The sequence below is a fragment of the Magallana gigas genome, chromosome 3 (genome assembly GCF_963853765.1).
Source record: "Magallana gigas chromosome 3, xbMagGiga1.1, whole genome shotgun sequence".
In the NCBI taxonomy this organism is placed as follows: domain Eukaryota; kingdom Metazoa; phylum Mollusca; class Bivalvia; order Ostreida; family Ostreidae; genus Magallana; species Magallana gigas.
In genome coordinates, this window is record NC_088855.1 from 9,665,136 (window position 1) to 9,684,020 (window position 18,885).

Here is an 18,885-nt window from a genome sequence, read left to right on the forward strand (position 1 = left end):
TTTATATTCACTTACTGATTTACTGCAGGGAAAAATTAAATGATGATGTTCAACAGAACAAGAATATATAACGAGCTCAAGTGTGGTTAATATTTATTTCCTAAAAATAGCATTTGATCCATTTGTTAAATACAGTTTTTTACAAAAATATATATGTCTATTCATCAACAGCACAATTTATATCTTGAATCTTTCAAGAATATTGACTACATGTATATAAAAATTCAAATACTATTTATAATTGTTTGCATTGATAATGGCACTGGTTCATTTGCAGAAAATAAATTTCCTGTCAAGCATAAAAATCACAATTGATCACAATAGAATGAATTTCGGTCAGGAGTTGCATGCATTTCCAAGCAACTTAAACTTCAAGCATGTCACACATAGTGCTAAGATCCTAAATCTAGTTTTTTGCACATTTATTTGGCAAAATTAAAACATCTAAAGATAAGATGAATGACAAGTCACACATTGCAACTTTCAAAGCATCTCTAACACACAAATATTAAATAGTTACTGTAGATTCCTAATTAAACGCAAGGAATTAATTTCCGCATTAAATTGGGAGAAGCATCTCTCGCGGATTTAAAAATCTTGCTTTTATTTTTCAGACAGTTTGAACTGTAGGAATATGTAACAAAAAATTTGTGGTCGCAATTTTATAATTTTGCGATTTGATACAAACAGCGGAATCGTGGAATTAAGTACTCATGTAAAATAAGGAATTTACAGTACCTCAATCAAAGTAGAACATGCATTCACCGTGTAAATGAAATGGAATTAGAGTGTACAGGTGTAATACACTAGCAAGGAAAGCAAAGAGTACATGTATTCTAATGAAGGTTCGACAAAAATTTTCAAATAAATGTCTGTTCTACAATGACAATGTTTAGACAGTTGACTAAAACATAGAGGGTGGAAATTCTCAAATGTCTGTTCTACAATGGCATATATTGGACAGTTGATTGAAACATGGTAGATGAAAATCATTAACAAAATCACAGTTCATGGGCACAAATACCGGTACCAATCTACATTACTGATCTTTTTCAAATGGTAGGATCCAATGTATTTTGACAGCATGGAAACAATGATTTGAAATACATGTATATACAATTTGATATTCTATAAATAGAAATTATAAAGAATAGTTACATGTATATTAGCGAATTTGTATGTACATGTACATACATTTGTATTTTAATATTTACAAGAGATTCTTTTGTATGAAAGGCTTAAGCTAATGAAAGATTGTTTTATGCAGTATTGTAAACATACAAGATTTTGCCCAGTCATTAACTAAATTCTTCCCCTTTTATTCAACTTGCTAGCTAACCATAAATAAGCACACTTCTATCTGCATTTGTAATGAACTTAAAGAAGCAGGCAAGAGGCAGCAAGAACAAAAGCTAAAATATGTTTAACATTAAATTCAATACCTTTTTTGATATTATACCCATTTCACACAATTTGGAAGTACACATGGTATCAAAAACCTGTTTCTTTTAAATATTCTATAAAATCAACAAAGAGAAATATTTTACCCATTTTTCAATTTGACATTAGCCTATTTAATGGTAAACAAAATATGGTACTATTATTTAATAAAACTCCATGGTTCAAAGACAAAAAGAAAAAAATTGACTTGACTAGAGGGGTTGAAAAATACAAATATTGCATCATTATTCTATAAATGAAAATGCATATTGACATAGTCTCGTAAAATAGGCGATTGCAATTGGTAGGATGTCATTAATAAATTGTATATTTACAGAGACTTAGAACAAATTGAAATTGTTCTCTTATTGGGTTATAAAATGAAGACACATAAAAGAATTCAACCAAACAAAACAACACTGAACCACAATACTGATTAAAATAAAGGACATCACACATCTATGTACACGCACAAGGTCATTATTATTAAGAAACCTCCTGCTTAAATGAATAGGAGGAGCCATTGACTTTAGTAGTGTAGGATTCTGAAGACAGGGGGGGTGAGGAGATCGGGGAGTCGTTGTGCTGATGTGCGGTTAAGTGGTCGATGGTTGACACCATGGCCGAGGCGGTCAGAAGGTGGTCCGTCGAGCTCATTGGTGGGGTGGGCGCCTGCATGTTGTGATGCAATCCCAAATTTAAGGGGCTCCCCATCGGAGAACTGTGACTGTTGTTGGGAGAAATGCAGGTGTGGGGAGATGGAATGGTGGCTGTTGCTATGGAGAGCACATCTGTGCTCTGGGAGATTTGGTCGCTGAAACTGTTGACCATCAGCGTCGGCTGCAGTGTGGTGGGGGTTGTGGAACCTGTACTACCATTCTCAGGGGCCGCTCCTGTGAAACAATGACGATTTGTATTAAAGTGTCATAAAACCAATTTTGATTACATCATTGCTTAAAATAAATTTGAAGAATCACTTCCAAATTACGATATGTTTACAATGAAAAGTAACAATCAGGCCAATGAACCATGGATAGCCTCAAAGAAATACAGTCATTTACCTTTATCTACTGACATTATGATCAGTGACCTGAAATATCTAGAACTTAAGTACGATAATCTGATTTAATGGGTGAGTGAACTTTTACTACTAATCCCTACTTCAATGCATAAAATACTAACCACCGAGGAGCATCTCCTGCAGTAGATTGTCGATTCTGGCCATTCCAAACAGTTTAGCAAACTGCACCTGCTCAATCATTTGCCAGGTAATGCTCTGCAGTGGAGGCAGCATCAGCAGAATCTCCCCAAAGCGCCCCCTGGTGTCATACTGTCGATCGTTGATGTAGTCTTCCAGGTTAACCTGAACCTGGTAACGGAAACTCTTGATTTTTTGCGGATCAGTTAGTCCTTTGGCATCTACAACATCAAAATAAAGTCATATACATTAGTGGAATCACAGTAAAATACATCTGGTAATTTTCAAGTTGATACATTTTCACTATTTTTACAATCATTTCATATTTGCTTAAAAAATATACATGTATAGAGAAATTATATTGATTATTGTGATCTATTGTGATGCCTAAAAATGCTTCATTAAATCTTTTTGGAAAGAGCTTATATATCTACCTGGGTCAAAGAAAACAATGGCTTTCAGGCAGGCAAATTCTGACTCATCCATTTGGACATCTTTCATTGGTTGAACTAGTTCATCCAGGATTCTGCTGGCAACCCGACCTATTTCTACCTCAGGTGTATTCCTGGGTATAATGGCATCATTACCTAGCAACAACACATCCTTGACCCCTAAGGAACGCCTGGCCACTCCCATGATTAAATGCTCCCCGGCATGTGCTCGCAAAAGTGCAACCTGTCAAAATTAAAAACATCTTACTTAAAAGAAGCTACATCAAAATTATTAATTTCATTGTGAACATTTATTTCTTGATTATTACTATCTTTGTGCCTATCAAAAACTATAAGTATCACTTCATTACTCTCTGCAAAAGGAAAGTTAAAAGATTATAGCTCTCTTGTGTCCCTGTATCTTGACTTTATACCATATCATAAATTTTCTGCGTGATGCTTTATTTTTGTTAAATTTAGTGGCATCATCTCAAGTGTGAAAAATTCAATCACAGAAAATGTAAAAATGTAAATGTAAAAATAAATTTTATTCAAGTTGCCCCTAATTCCAACAAGCCAAAAATAGATACACCTACTAGTATTTAAGAAAGAAATGAAAAAAAAATACACGCCCAGAAAAAGGGTTACTGGTACTGTAGATTCCTTATTTTAAGAGAGTACGTAAATCTGCATTTCAACCGTTTTGCATCAAATCTCGATAATATGAAATTGCGAATGAAGAATTTTTATCATACATGTAATTTCATGTCCCCTCGAAACATTTTTATTCATGTGGGTCAGTGTTCGTGGGTAGCCAAAAGATTTCCTTGTTTGTTGGGACGTAATTTCATTGGTAGCAAGTTCTATTTCATTACTGAATATTAAACAAATGCTAGTATATAGTTATACATTCGTGAGAATGTAAATTCGTGTGCAAAGGTTACCCATAAAAGCCACAAACATTGGTCCCCCATAAACAATGATGAATCCACAGTAGTTTACATATGTCCAAAAAATAAATGCTAGATTTTAAAATACACAAGGGCTGCTTCTCCCGTTTTTATGCTGATATTAATTCCTCGCGTCTAATTTTGAATCTATAGTACATGGTAATCAATTAAGCAGGTATTGTTTGTTTGATATTTACCTGGTCGTCAATGGTGAGCTCACAGAAGCAAGGTATGTACTTGGCCCACTCCACCAGTATCAGGAGCTGCTGCTTCATGGACTCACACACATCGTTAGCTGTGGCCACCAACTTATGGGAGAGATCAGTGCCAACCGCCGGAGACGTCATCTGCAGGAGGAATTATAACATGTCAGTCCTTGTATTGTCAACTTTTTCAATGAAAACAACTAATCAAGAAATGAGTTTACGAGTCATAAATTAGTTAGAATTATTAAGCTTTTTTTTTTTAATTTTGCAGTTTTGGTTTTCACATTTGGTTTATTGCCCTTGCAAAATATATTGTAGATTTTTTTTTATGCAAGTACCCTAATTCAAGAGTCAAGAACAATTTAAGGACATCAGACATTCAGTCCAAAGAAATATAAATGAAGTAAACATTAAAGCCACTGACCTGTCTCGAAAGAATTTCTGCATTTAACAAAGTGCTAACAGACAAGGAATTTGTTTGGTTCACATCCTCATAGCTGGTTCTCCTCACGCTGATTCTGTCTCGTTCATTCTGTACAGCTGAAGGATTCAATGGAGTCAATTTGTATTGTAAATACTGCTTCATACACGCATATAGCATTATAAAAAAATTGAAGACTTTTCTTTAAATAAATTTCAAAATATCCCTTTTTCCCCACAATTTTTTAATTTCTTGCTTTAACACTTGTCAATCTTAATTTCTTAAACAGCAAAAAAAAAAGATATTACAATATCTAATTAAACACAAGTATTGAATCTATTTTGTCATTGACATGTTAACTTTCGTACCTTCTTTCTTCATTCCAGCGCGGAAGCACTTCCTAAGTCGACAGTATCGGCATTGGTTCCTCTTGTCTTTGTCCACCACACAGTTTCTGTTGAAACGACACGAATAAACGTGATTCTTCCTGACACTTCGGCGGAAGAAGCCTTTACATCCGTCACAACTCGAGGCTCCGTAGTGTTTGCCGGTCGCCCTGTCCCCACAGATCGCACAGAACTGGCTCATCCCCTGGGTGGGGGAGGTGCTCCCGGCGGACGGCATTGGGCCTAAGGCTCCCATCGTCATCTCCGGGGAATCTATTAATAAATAAACACCTGATTTAAAAACAAAGTACTTTGAAAATATTCTGTAATTTTGAGACAATAATACACATAATATTTAAGTTGCTGCTCACTGCTCAGTCTTATTTTAATTAGACTGTATTGTTGCTTTTCTTCAATTTTCTGCCCAAAAATACATGCAGAATGGTAATAATATTAAACTTTTTCATTATTTATCCTTTTACCTGGATCATACTCGTAGTAATACTGATGCTGAGTCGCTGCCTCTAGATAGCTGTACAGGAAGCTATCACAATCTCTCATTGTCATAGAATAAACCATGAAAACAATACTAAAGCAGAACAGCAGCTACCAACCACTACAGCCCAAGAACCAAAGCAGGAAAAACAATTCCTCTTTTTTTGCCAGATTATATAGTCGCAGCCCACTGCAGTGTCAGAGCATGTCACATGATGTCAACACTAGCCCTCCAAGACACACCTCCCCCCAGACTTGGTAAAACCTGAATGGACTATTGCTTAATTGTTTATCTTAACACTTCAGTAAAGAGATAAGACAAGATGGGAAGATGGTACCCTCAAAGAAGTTGAAGGGCAGCAAAGAAAACTAAGGGCAAATCAAACACTGTTTAACTCACATAAAACATGAATCAAGAGTAGACATGTGAAACTTTTATTTTTTCTTTAAATTTTTTAATTATTAAAACAGTTTTTTTTATTAGTACAATTTTTCTTCTTTTTGTTTCGTTTCTGATTATAATGACTATCGCCGCGTTATCAGCGAGGGGCTGATAAGGAACTTAAGAAATACTTGTGTGTGTATGTGGTAACCTAAGGAATGTAAATATGATTGACAGAAGAGCAAGTAGATTCACACCTGAAACAGTTACGATAGATGTCGTTATCTACAAATATTTGTCTTTACTGATTAATTTTTGTTGACTCTTGAATTAATACGAAGCTACTGACACAGATAATGACTTGACTTCCCACACAGGGAAGAGGGGAGGGGAGGAGAAAACACTGGGGCAAGCAGAGTCTCTTACTAATAACAATAATTAATAAAGTGTGGGATTGAAAATATTTTGCTTATAAACGCTCAAAACAATGCATTTTAATCATTTATTTCATATGAGGCAAAGAAACAATTACATCAGTATTAAATCTACTAACATAATTAACTAACACAATTGGCAAATGTTTGTTTAAAAAATAATGTGAACAAGCAGAAATTGGAATGTTTTGAATAATGTTTTGAATCATATTTTATTAAAAAAAAAAAAATTTCGATCAAAATTTCAAGTTTCTGAAATTTAGCCTGTTGCTGTATCAGATATATATAACTTAGTATTGAAATCACATCTTACTCACAATAGCTTTTTTCAAAGTTTTGTTTAAAAAATAATTAATGCAATTATACACCTATTTTAAGTTTTTTTATTCAACACTTAATCAAGAGTAAAAAGAAAATATATTTTCAATCAAAAGCATTGCAGAAACTTTACCATATATTTAATTTGTCCACTAAAGTATGATGTAGAAAATTTAGGTTAACAATATTTACGCTGTTCACATTTTTAATACATGGAATGTTCTGACAAATTAGTTTTATTACTTTCTCCATCAATTTCTGTTTTAGAAACAATTTTTCCATATTTAGTTTACATGGAAAAAATGAAATGTAAATTGCTTTAACTCTATAAATAAATGCAAATTATCATGAGACAAAAGCAGTACATGTATTATCTCCATCCTTTACATTTTTTTTACTCAAGTACCAACCAACAACAACAAAACAAAAGTAAGCACAACATGTCAATTTTCAAGGAGGGTTCTCTAAACCTCTTGTTAAATTTTTTTCAGTACACTTCTATACAGAAGATCATGAAAATCTTAGGCAATAAGATTTCATTCACAAAACAAAAGCCCCCCAAAACACTTGATAATTTAATCATGTAAGTAGATAGACCAGTGCAAGGAACACTTCAAAGGCTGTTCATTTCCTAACACAACTATATGTAATAGGAATGAGATAGACCAAACATTTTGGAAAAACCAAACCTTACACAGAAAAAGATGACCTAAATTCTTGCCAGCCCAACCTTTCTGCTTAAAGAATTTGCTAAAATCTTCCAAAAATACGCTATCTTAGCTACAGATCAGCATAGCCTGCCCAAGAGGTTCTTTTAGTCAGTTCTATTTGGTTGTTTGTACTGATTACAGGGTCCAAAACCAAACCAAACACCGTTCAAGTAGGCTTCTGCCTAAGCAGGCATTACAGTTTGGGGGGCTTGATATTCCAAGTCTGTGATTGTCACATTGATAGCAAAATATCAAAATCCTCACAAGTATTACTGAGATAAACTTATCTTGTATCAGAAGTAATATCAAAATTAATACTCTTGATGTTTGAAATATTAAAAGTCTATCCAAGATTATCAGTCAATTTATAGTTCCTTAAAAGATTAGGAGAAGAATTACCTTAATACGTGTAGTCTGTTCATTCAATGAAAAATATTTGAAGGAAAAAAAATTGACAATTCGGTTCTTGTATCATACTCTAGAATTTCCTATCTAACACTTATAAAAAGACTGAAATATTTGAATACATATTGTATTTATAACCATGCATTAAAATTCTACTTGATATGGTGTAATCAATAATTTCAAGCAATTGATTTTATATTTATATTGATAATTAATAAATATTAGAACTGAAGAACACTGAGTGATTTCTTGATTGATAATCAATAATGAACTTTTATTAGATATCAAAGTCTAAAACCCAACTCTAGAACATCCACATTTAATTTACCAATTAAGTTACCAGCATTGATTTTTAAAATGCCATTTTACTGTACAAATGAATCAAAGTCTGGAATAACTAAAAAGGAATTCTAAGACCTATAACATAAAACCATTGAAATATTACATATAACTTTCAAAAGTTGTTGTTGGAATTGAATATCTATAAATTTATCAAAATATACAGGTATGTCTACCTTTGGCCAAAAGGCCAAAGACCAAGAAACTGATTGCACCAGTATTATACCCTAAATATGGAATGCAATATAACCTACCCAAATGGATATAAGTAATTCCATCCAAATTCATTAAAGCCATGCTGATTTAATTTAAGACTTGTTCACAAGTAAAATAAATATTAAAACTGGTCTGCAGCAAGGAGCTATGATGTGGCATTGATTCTATTAATAAATCTGCATGAGGTGTGTGGATGCTCTATGTTGATGAATGTAGGTAGGATAAGGTGACTGAGGTACATCAAGGTTTAATCTGATAACACAATTTATCGTGTCAAATGCAATATTTATTTATTCAGTTCTATGAATAACTGTTCATATTGCTTTTGCTTTTGTATAACGCATAAGAATATTTTTTTTCTTTAAATGTAAAATCTTTTTTAAAATTATCATGTAAGAAAATACATATTGTACAATATAACCATGTTGTAGGGCAAATCCATTAGTGTATGCATAACATGAGCCTTTATGACATGTCAGAGTAATCTCTTTGGTATTTAAATTCTTAAATAAGGGATCAATATCCAAATTTTTAAATTATTAAAAAAAAATCCATTTTTTGGTAAAAATTTCTTTGAGGTTTCATTTATTCTCAGAGTATAATGGTAAAAATACTGTGCTTTTATAGCTTTTATCCACAGTGACAGATTTAGAAAATATAAAATTTAAAAAAAAAAATCTTTTTATTAATAAAATTTAAAGTTTACCGTACCCTTTTTTGACATTTTCTACTAAAAATATATACCATTCATTAAAATTCTAGACCAATCTTTAAGCTTTATCTTGTTAGTAGCCAGAAATGGAAAAAAAGCCAAACTTATAAGTATTAAAAGTGCTTATATTTGATTTATAGTGGATACAAAAAAATAATATTTGGGTGTTTCAAACCACTTTAAAAAATCTCTCTATCATAAATCTTACCCTTATCTATGGGAAAATTGCTTTATAAATCAAAATGTTTATCATTACCTATAGATGCTGATTTATAAATGTCACAGTGCTCTATAAATAACAGTACATGTAAGAATTTTCCTAATACTATTTTCACACTACCGGTAAGTAAAATATACTGGTACTTTTATATATTATTTTTAAATTGAAGCTCTGAAAATAATTGATGCAAGATTGATACATGTGTAACATGAATCAATTCCTTGACCTTTTTTCAGTTCATAGAGCTTAAAACAAAAATATCAACAAACATTATGCCATAGCTTCAAATTTCAAAGTTTGAATGTCAACATGATGTAACATTCTGTACTAGCTCTCTGTTTATTTGACAAATGTATGAGAAATAAACACAGCAATGTCACCACAACTGTGACAAGACCCCACACCTGACCGGTGGGGGAAACTTCTCACGGTCAAGACACCAAACTATAACCCCTCTCCTCTCCATACTGACCAAAAATCCCTCCTTCTTACACAACCTACGAGTTGTTTTTGTGAGATGAGTGGTAAATGATTGGACCTTTATCAGATATTTGTGGCAAGTTTGATACTTTATAAATCAAGATCAAACATAGTGGACAAGCCCTTATCAAGGGATTATGAAAGTCTGATCCCTAGAACTACTTATATTGTTAACAATTCCTATCTTCTGAATTGAATAACTGTAAACCAAAATTATCAATGCTTATTATAAAGACAAACAAACAAGGGTTTATGAGAAATGAAAGTTCAATAATAGGATTAGTTTTCAAAATAAAATAAATGAATTCAATCGTAAGACAAGAATAGTAATATATATTTAAGGCAGGATATAATAGAAAATTTTAAATGAAACAAATAAGAAAATCTGAACTACTAATAAACCAAAATAGAAATCAGAGATACTGTTATATGTAAGTCATTTTTATCTTGAATAATGTAGGTAAATCAAACAAAACTTATCATAGTTGGTTTAACATGGTTATCTGAGTTATCAATGGGGAGATAACTGTGCTGAGGCTGAGGCCGTTATCTCCCTTTATATCAGTGACAATGGTGATGTACCTTTCACAGATAGCACGGCTCTAACACAAGTATCTACATGTACATTGACATTACTCACATGGAATTCATTTATCACAATTTTTAAGTATTTTTATCTCATTTGATGTAGTCTTGACCCTTCTGGAAAGATTTGAAATAAATTTTTCGTCAGAATTTTCAAGTGGACAATAAGCAAGATTTCTTTGCTATAACTTTATTATCAGAGAATACCCCACCCAGAGTCCTTGGTGTTTATCGTAGGGACTTGAAAACTAACAAACTACTTATTGATTTGACACTATATTTGCAATGATCAGCAAAAAAAAAAAATATGTATATTACATATATCAAAGCAATACACAATTCTCAACTGCAGTATAAATTTAAACAGAAAATGTTAAAAGTAGTTAAATAAGATAAAATTTTCTACAGTGGGAAAAACTATAAAAAAGAAATGTTGTGCCTGTTGCAGGCTCGCCTGCGGAATAGGTGGAGCTGGTAGAGAAAGTTTATAAGGATGTACTTAGTTTAACAACAATTACTTGAAAATCTATAAATGATGCATTTAAATTTATTTTCCTCCTATTAAATATTTCCACATGGCATTTATTAAATCCTCACCAATGTAAAAATAGTTCCACAAAAATTATGCTTTAAAATTCATAAAGCATTTGCGATTAACGGAACATCAATCTTATAAAATAATGAAAGCTTTTAAATCAATTTTGGTTTTCATAAAAATCATGCGCAGTTTTTCATAGTATTGTATTATTAATACAATGGTATTCTAATACATTACTTATGTTATGTTGTGAATGATCACTATAAGTGATCATCAAATGATCATCAAAACTGATTAAAAGTTATTTACCAGGAAGTGTCAAGAACTTTGTACAACTAACGATATATTATATCAAGTCATTTTTGTCACGATATATGTTTTCTTCAATTGGATTAAAAAATTATCTACCATCTTAAATTGTGCTAAATTTTAATTACCAATCAATCTGAAAAGTTACTGTACACAAATTTAAATCATTTTTCTTTTGTGGCCTAACTTCGCAAAATAATACTGTTTTAAATAAATCTTTAAATTAAATAATTATACTCCTGTGATATTTGGTGTGAATCCATCATTTGAACTAGCCCTCTCTATCGATTTCATTTTTTTTTTTTTAATTAAAATCAAATCCATGTACTGTGAGAGGCACCGTGACTTTGATAACGGATCGATATTTGTATCACCTATCAGTGAGAGAGGAGTTATTCCTCTTGACAAAATAGTCAGCTTCTTTCTCAATCTAAATAAGTAAATTAGTAAGTAAGTAAATTAGAACTTCCATCTGCTCTTCGGGTTTTGATACCTCTCTCATGGAAGAGATGCGATAGCGTAAGTAAAGGCCTGGAAAGTCCCTCTTTCCCTAGCCCTCCCCTCCCCCAAAGTCCTCCGAAACTTTAATAATGATGTAAACTTGATTTGACAACATTTAAATACTGTTACTTCATCAATATTCATCAAACACCAAATTTTGATGTTGTGTTGAACCATGCAATTCAATGGTCACTGAGGTACGAAAATTAATAAAAATGCTATTGTTAGAAAAGTCTCAATGAATTTACGTATTCTTTAAATCCATGAAAATTGATGTCCTCTAATATTAATAAAACCCAGTAGTTAAATATGTTATGGATTTTATTGGAATTTTTACTATATATAATCTTTCTGGGGTACTTTTTTTCTTTTTTTGTTGTTGTTGATTCCATTAACTTTATTAGATATCCTGGCTCCGTTTTATATACAAAAAAGTGTTTCATTCATCAACTATCAAACGCTCTATCTAATACCAATAGAAATTAATTTATAATATAAAGAATTTTTGGAGTCAATGTTTTGTACAAATTTTAAGCTTCACAAAATTTTTTTCCATGAGGCTGTATTAATTTATATATAATTTAGATGTAAGTTCTTTATAACAGATCAATTCACCCAAGGTCATGTAAAAAAAAAAAAAAGTTATCAAAAAATTTTCTTCAACAAATGAAATTTTTTTTTTTTAAATTTCATCAAAAAATCAAGAATTAAAAAAAACCCAAAAAATAAACAAACAGCAAAAAAAGATTGATGACATCATATTATATAAATTAATGAAATAAATAATCGACAAGTTTTCACCAAAACAAAAAAACCTACCTCATTTTTTTCTTTTTGTTAAACGTTATTAAGCAGACCGAGTATATAATCCACACTTAAACTTCCAAATATTTAAAATAAAAATAAAGCCCATGGAAATTCAAGCACAAACTGAGTACTAAACTTTATTCTAAATCATAATATTTATATAAACTGATGTCTATAAAACTAATTATTAATTATCTTTGTACATTGGACATGGTATGAGGGAGAGCAAATTTCAGTCTGCTGGATAAAGGGCAGACTGAGTGTGTACATATTGTAGGTATCACTCATTAACTGTGCACTTTGACAACAGATAAACAAAGATGTACTCAGTACAGTCTGTCCGCCAGACGCTAGACTGATAATGGCAGTCACCCCATCACCTCACCCCCATGTAAGGCACATGTCTGCAGCACTATACACTACTAATTAAAATGGTGCATGCTTTCTTTATGACCATTTAGAGTGGGGCACATGTTAACGCCTTAGTCTACCAATGTATTATACTGATCAGTTTGTATTATGCCTGGGAGTTCAATGCATAATGATACAGACACATGATGCGGTGTTGGATAGATGAATGGGGTACACTACTTATATTTTGACATTAAATTCCGTTTCAGTTGTCCATATCATGCATTAACTGTCAAATGTAATTCAATTCAGTTTATTTATTTAAAATGTAGTGAGTATATTACAAGTAAAATCTAATACTTTCCTCTTCCAAACCTCTGTATGGCAGTCATTTCATTAAATAAATGTTAAAAAAAAACCCACACATGCAAGTATAATAGGCTAATCAATAAATGTGAATAGATCATTCATTCTTCATAAGTAGCACTTAAATTGAGAGAATTGCATGTGAAAGCTTTTGTTATTAACTTGCTAGTTGCTATAAACATATGATACATAACTCATTCACACCTCACAAAATAACTTAAATGGACAAAATCTTCAAAACATTAATTTCCATATCTTGTTCTCAAGTTCTCATTTAGTAAATGTCCTAAATTTATGAAAGCCAATGCCATCCAAAGGTGTATAAGCTTAAAGAAAGGTAGCTCTGTGTTTGCATGTGTAACATGTATGTACAGAAAATAAAATACTAGTCTGTTTCTATTAAAGTCCGGTCAACTCAAGCCAACGAATAAACTGCAGACTTGTATGCATCTGTTTCACCAAGTATTGGTTTGTTTTTTTGACGTTTTCTTGATTAGAACATGGTCCTGCAGTAACCATAATAAAGTTATCTTATTTTCAATGGACTGCCTACAGATTCTTCTTCTGTCCGTGACTTTTTTTTCCACTGTTGGACATTGGTTAGCACTATCCAGTGGCATGTGACTGGGACATAATCCCAACTGTATCAACCACAACCAAACATAGCTTGTTGTGCTGCATCCAAACACGCATCTGACAACACACTATGACATGTTTGTTTGGTCCCATATTGGCACCGTGTAGGTAAATTATGAAATTCAAGTGGGCAACTAACAGAAAAAAGCAGTGCAATTGCATGCTTGAATCCCCCCATCGCTTGCAACAAAAGTCTTGGGTGCATGTGCCAATTAAATCACCTTTTGGGAAGATATGATACATTGAATGTTTCTGTCATGAACTCATGATCTCAGAAGCCATTAAAGCAAAAACGTTAAGAAAATTTTGGGAGCAGGAGATATTATTCCAAGCTAATTAGACATTGCTACATGTTTACAATACGCACTCAACAGCATAACACATACTTATAAGGACACTTGGTCCATAATTATAAACTAGTCAACATGATAACAAGCATGTAGACACCATTAACCAAAAGTGTGCTGTCAGAATGACTTAATGCATCGTAGCATGTACCTTACAGCTTATTATACTTCCTCTTGATACATATGTCTTAAAAACACTCAAGTCTTTGGTATACTCTACTCAGATTTGTTGCTTGAATACTAATACCCTTCAAAAATATGAGAGAGAGAGAGAGAGAGAGAGAGAGAGAGAGAGAGAGAGAGATTCATAGGAATTTGCAACATAACATTTTTTTTTAACCTATTGTAATATTTTTGTCAACTTTTGAGAGGGCTCGATGGTCGTGGTTCTTTTGAGACTGTATTGATCTCCTTAAGAAAAAGAGCTGTTTATGAAGATATATATAAGAAAATTTTAAAGCTACTAAAATACATAGAATTTTTCTTCACCAAATAAAAGTTAAAAGCTTTAAACATCTTTCCTAAAGATTGAAGGTAAATCTGATGCTTAATTTGTTCACCACCCTGTCCCCTTAAAAAATCATCTCCTGCATTAAGATTTTAAAAATATAATGACAACCTTAACCTGTAATATTCACACTCAATTAAATTTTATTAATAAATATCAAATACTGATTAAAGTATCTTCTATCAATCAAGTCGTGGATGATCCAAAATTGGACTTTGATCATTGATCACGCTTAGGAAACACCTGTACCAACCAATGGAAACAGCTCAAAATGTGTGGGAATTCAGAATCATCAAACAAAACGGACTTTGAAACTGCAAACAGCTCCAAGAGATTTTCTGTAGACATGAAACCAGCAGAAAAATGGAGCTAAGCAGACCCGGAAGACAGAAGAGAGACTTACCGTAATTATAGAAACCACTGCACCACTGCTCGCTGCCTTCTCCAGAGATCAACATTGTGACAATGGTGTTAGCCAAGTTCTCATCAGCTGATTCAAGTAGCCAGATTATGACACCAAATATGGGTTAATTGTTTTGTGGTACAGTCATTCCCCATGTGTACATTACATCAGCATTATATAACACTTGTCAATTTGTCATAATTCTGTTTTTGGGGGAGGTCAAGTTTTCAAAAATATACCCCCAATATCGAATATACTGAATCCAATCCAAATTTAACTTTAAAATTCCAATCACAAAAAGATGACTTCACATTCAGAGCTCAGAGCAACGAATTTCTTCAGAAAGCAAAAATATTGAATTCATGATGCGCAAATTTCTTCTTTTTTTTTTTCCCAAAAACAAATAAGTAGGCCACAATACAAAGTTGTACCATATGACTAGAGGTAATCTACTTTTCAGCCAATAACAATTGTCCTTCTTCTGAGGACATTAAAACACACAATTTTTTGTAAACTATTTGCTAGACCTATTACTGAAAAACTGGAGCACCAATTACAATTACCCATGATTACTAATTACTGTAGTAAGAAAGGAAGAGATCGTCGTGTGCAAATAAAAGGAAGTGGTAGATTATTGCGCAAATTCCTTCATTTGTTTTCTGCATTACTGTATTCTGTAAATTTATTTTTAAAAATATGGTTCATTAAAAATAATTTTTTCCTGAAAATGTATGCGTGCTAATTCTTAACATGCAATAAACAGCATGCGCGCATTTGTCACTGATCACATGTTTTACATTCTCCTTCGTTTCGCAGTTTTCATTTTTCAAGAGGTATCACAAATCTTAAGCACCACTACTTCATAACTATCTATTTTCTAAATCCTATTTCAACTCAAATCTAAACAAGTACATTAACAAGCAAGATGCTTGACTTAGCTGGAAAACAAAATGATAGTACATTTGTATAACAAAAATGTCTGAACTTCTGCAAATTTCTTGATTAGAAGCGTGCAATTAGAATAAATGCTGTATTTTAAAAATAGAATTCATCTTGACATTTTTCCTACTAGTATAACAATTGTGTATCAGGAAATACAACATTATAAGCATCCTATATATTGACAAAAGTGTTCACCTAGTTTTTCCTAAAAAGCCTAGGAAATAACAGTTATATTGTTAGTTCCGTTCCCACGCTTTGAACACCTATTGATGAGCGTAGCACTTCTCCGGCAAGGAAGACCATGGTACGGATATTCTAAAAGTCAAGCTTTCTTTGCAAGGAATTTCCCTTTTCTCTAAATGTAGACGAGGCCTACGTGCATGGCAAAAGGGCATTTCAGGATCTCCGCAAAAACCGACTTACAAAAACTACATTTTGTAGGTCATTGTCAATTCATCATATTTAGGGTGATCCTCCTTCGTTTCCCGATCAAAGGCGTGTTCTTATAAAATTGGGTATTCAAACTTGACTGAATTCAGATAAAATAATCAATAAAGGCAATAATTCTATCCAAAGGTTAATGCAGATTTTTTGGAAATACTAACATATAGATAAGTCAAAACATATCAATACAACCCATCCATTCTGCCTTAACATATTATATACTCAGTCTTGCTTGGTTAAAAGGAACCAGTGGCATTTCAGTAGAAATTAAAAAAAATATCAAACTTCAAAAATATTTTAATACAAGTACTGTAAACCGAAACAACTTTATTTCATGATTTTATTGAGCTTTACCATTTTTCGTGGTATTTAATTGATGCCAGATTAATATTTTTGTGACAATTAAAGCCTACGAAGATGATCGTAAGATGTTCAGAAAGACACTCAGAGATTGGTTCAAGATGGGAAATATACACTAGCTATGACCAGAGTGTTGCAACCTTGTAAAATTTCTCCACATAAATAAAAGTTGGTGTACGGCAACTGCTTCAGACCACTTTAAACACTTGAAAAAAAAAAAATCCCGTAAATGGGATCCGGGCACAAATATTGTCGTTCAATTCAAAGGAGGAGGGGGGGGGGGATGCTAAAAGATAGTTTTAATTTCTTGGACATAAATATAATATTACATTAGAAATTAACTTCCTCAGAAAGGTTAGTGGGATTTGGCCTCTAAAATCATTTTTTCTATATACCAGACCTTAAAAAAGAGGGGCTATTTATAATGTCCAGTCTTCAGTCACATATCGGAGATCAAATCACAAAATATGAAATTGCTTAACAACACAAAATTTACAAATAAAAATTAGTGCCTAGAAATATACATTCAGGCAGTTCTTTTTTAAATCAAACTTGACACCCTAACAAGCTGTTTGAAAAACCAATGTTGACTATTTAGATAAAGATTCAGACTTTGACTCAGACTCGATATTAAATTTCTCATAAAAACTCAATGAATATATAATATATGACTGTAATTACAGAAAACTGATACTTCACCCCTGATCTATATTCAGTATTGGTTTATGTAATTTTGTCACCATAGTAAAGCATCAATACTTCCGCCACTCAATTGATAGACAATTCAATTTTAAAGTTGTTCAGTTAGTGCAAAAAGGTTGATTTTACATGACCTCTTTCTAATAAATTGGAGGAAGCACTAAAAAATACATTTACCTATAAAATGAGTGAAATTTGGTAATTAAACTAACCTTCATATCAATAAACTAATCTGCCGAAAGAGACTAAGTAGAAAATCATTTTAGTACCGGTATATCACACTGTCATTCAATATTAAACTGCATGTCAGTCATTTTTTTTTCACTTAAATTTTATTAATCATCTAAATATCTGTAAAAGAAAATAGCAAATATTCTGAAACTTTTTAAGTTTTTAAAATATTGGCATGTACCAAATATTTAACTGTTTTTCATTAGAATTTCATGATCCAATGCCTAAGTTGTTATGCCCTATTATATTTGATTGGCTGAAAATATTGTAATTGTAAAGTATGTAGCCTATGTTACAATATGACTAAATGATTAAAATTTGATGCAGGTGTACCAAATCATTGTTTGAAATTTAGAATTACTTAATAAGTAATTCTAAATTTCAAACACTTTGTTTTCATTCAAAAATTAGAGAAAAATATGAAGGTCATTGAAAAATATGATGCATCCACATGTACTTCTCACATCTTCAAATATGTGATGTCATCATGTGATTTCTGAATGCTAATTACTCTATCTGAGATAACCAATTAAATAAGGGTATTGCAAACTACAATGGCAATGCTACATGCAATGCCATAATCTGATGTAAAATAACGCTAGTATTATATTTCATGAAAAAAAAAAAACTTCATTTTAAGGGTAACCCAACAGTAATACTTTGATAGTATGCTTCATATTTATGAAGAAATGCCTCTACGAGGGTTGTTCGGAAATTATTGAGACAACACGGATATTTCCCTTTTTAAGTGACGGATAAGGGTGAAAATTGGCATGAACATTGAAGAAACCTTAACAAATAATTAAAGAAAGAAGTATTTAAAAATATTTAATATTTTGTTTACAACGATAGATAATAAAATTGGTGGTCGGGGTACCCAGCGCAAGCATAAATTCGGAGGATAAGAAAACTTAAACATTGTCTACCTAAGTGTCCGCAAACTTACAGCTTATACTAAAAGAAATCAGATTATATATGTTTATTTTGCTATTTATTGTGACTAACTTTTGATCAAGTTTCACTAGTGTTTGATTTGAAATACGGATATGGTACAGATATATTTACCAAGCAATAGGAATTTGAAAACGATGGTATATAGAAATTTGACTTCAATG

General features: G+C 32.1%; 1 protein-coding gene across 6 annotated transcripts in view; it reads right to left on the minus strand.

The window, feature by feature from the left end:
- Positions 1-81: 81 nt before the first annotated feature.
- LOC105344988 (hepatocyte nuclear factor 4-gamma) overlaps positions 82-18,885 on the minus strand; it is a 31,502-nt gene continuing 12,698 nt past the window's right edge. For 2 of the 6 annotated variants that reach the window (XM_034481803.2, XM_034481802.2), the window contains exons 2-7: positions 5,015-5,305; positions 4,650-4,765; positions 4,217-4,366; positions 3,073-3,313; positions 2,623-2,859; positions 82-2,333 (exon numbers count right to left, since the gene is read on the minus strand). In XM_034481803.2, the coding sequence (XP_034337694.1) occupies positions 1,927-2,333; positions 2,623-2,859; positions 3,073-3,313; positions 4,217-4,366; positions 4,650-4,765; positions 5,015-5,305 (1,442 nt within the window). In that variant the 3' untranslated portion in view covers positions 82-1,926. Of the gene's footprint in view, positions 2,334-2,622; positions 2,860-3,072; positions 3,314-4,216; positions 4,367-4,649; positions 4,766-5,014; positions 5,306-5,514; positions 5,681-8,369; positions 8,512-12,495; positions 12,613-15,094; positions 15,451-18,885 lie in introns of those variants that run through there. The other 4 variants (XM_011452943.4, XM_034481804.2, XM_011452944.4 and 1 more) reach the window with 4 other exon arrangements.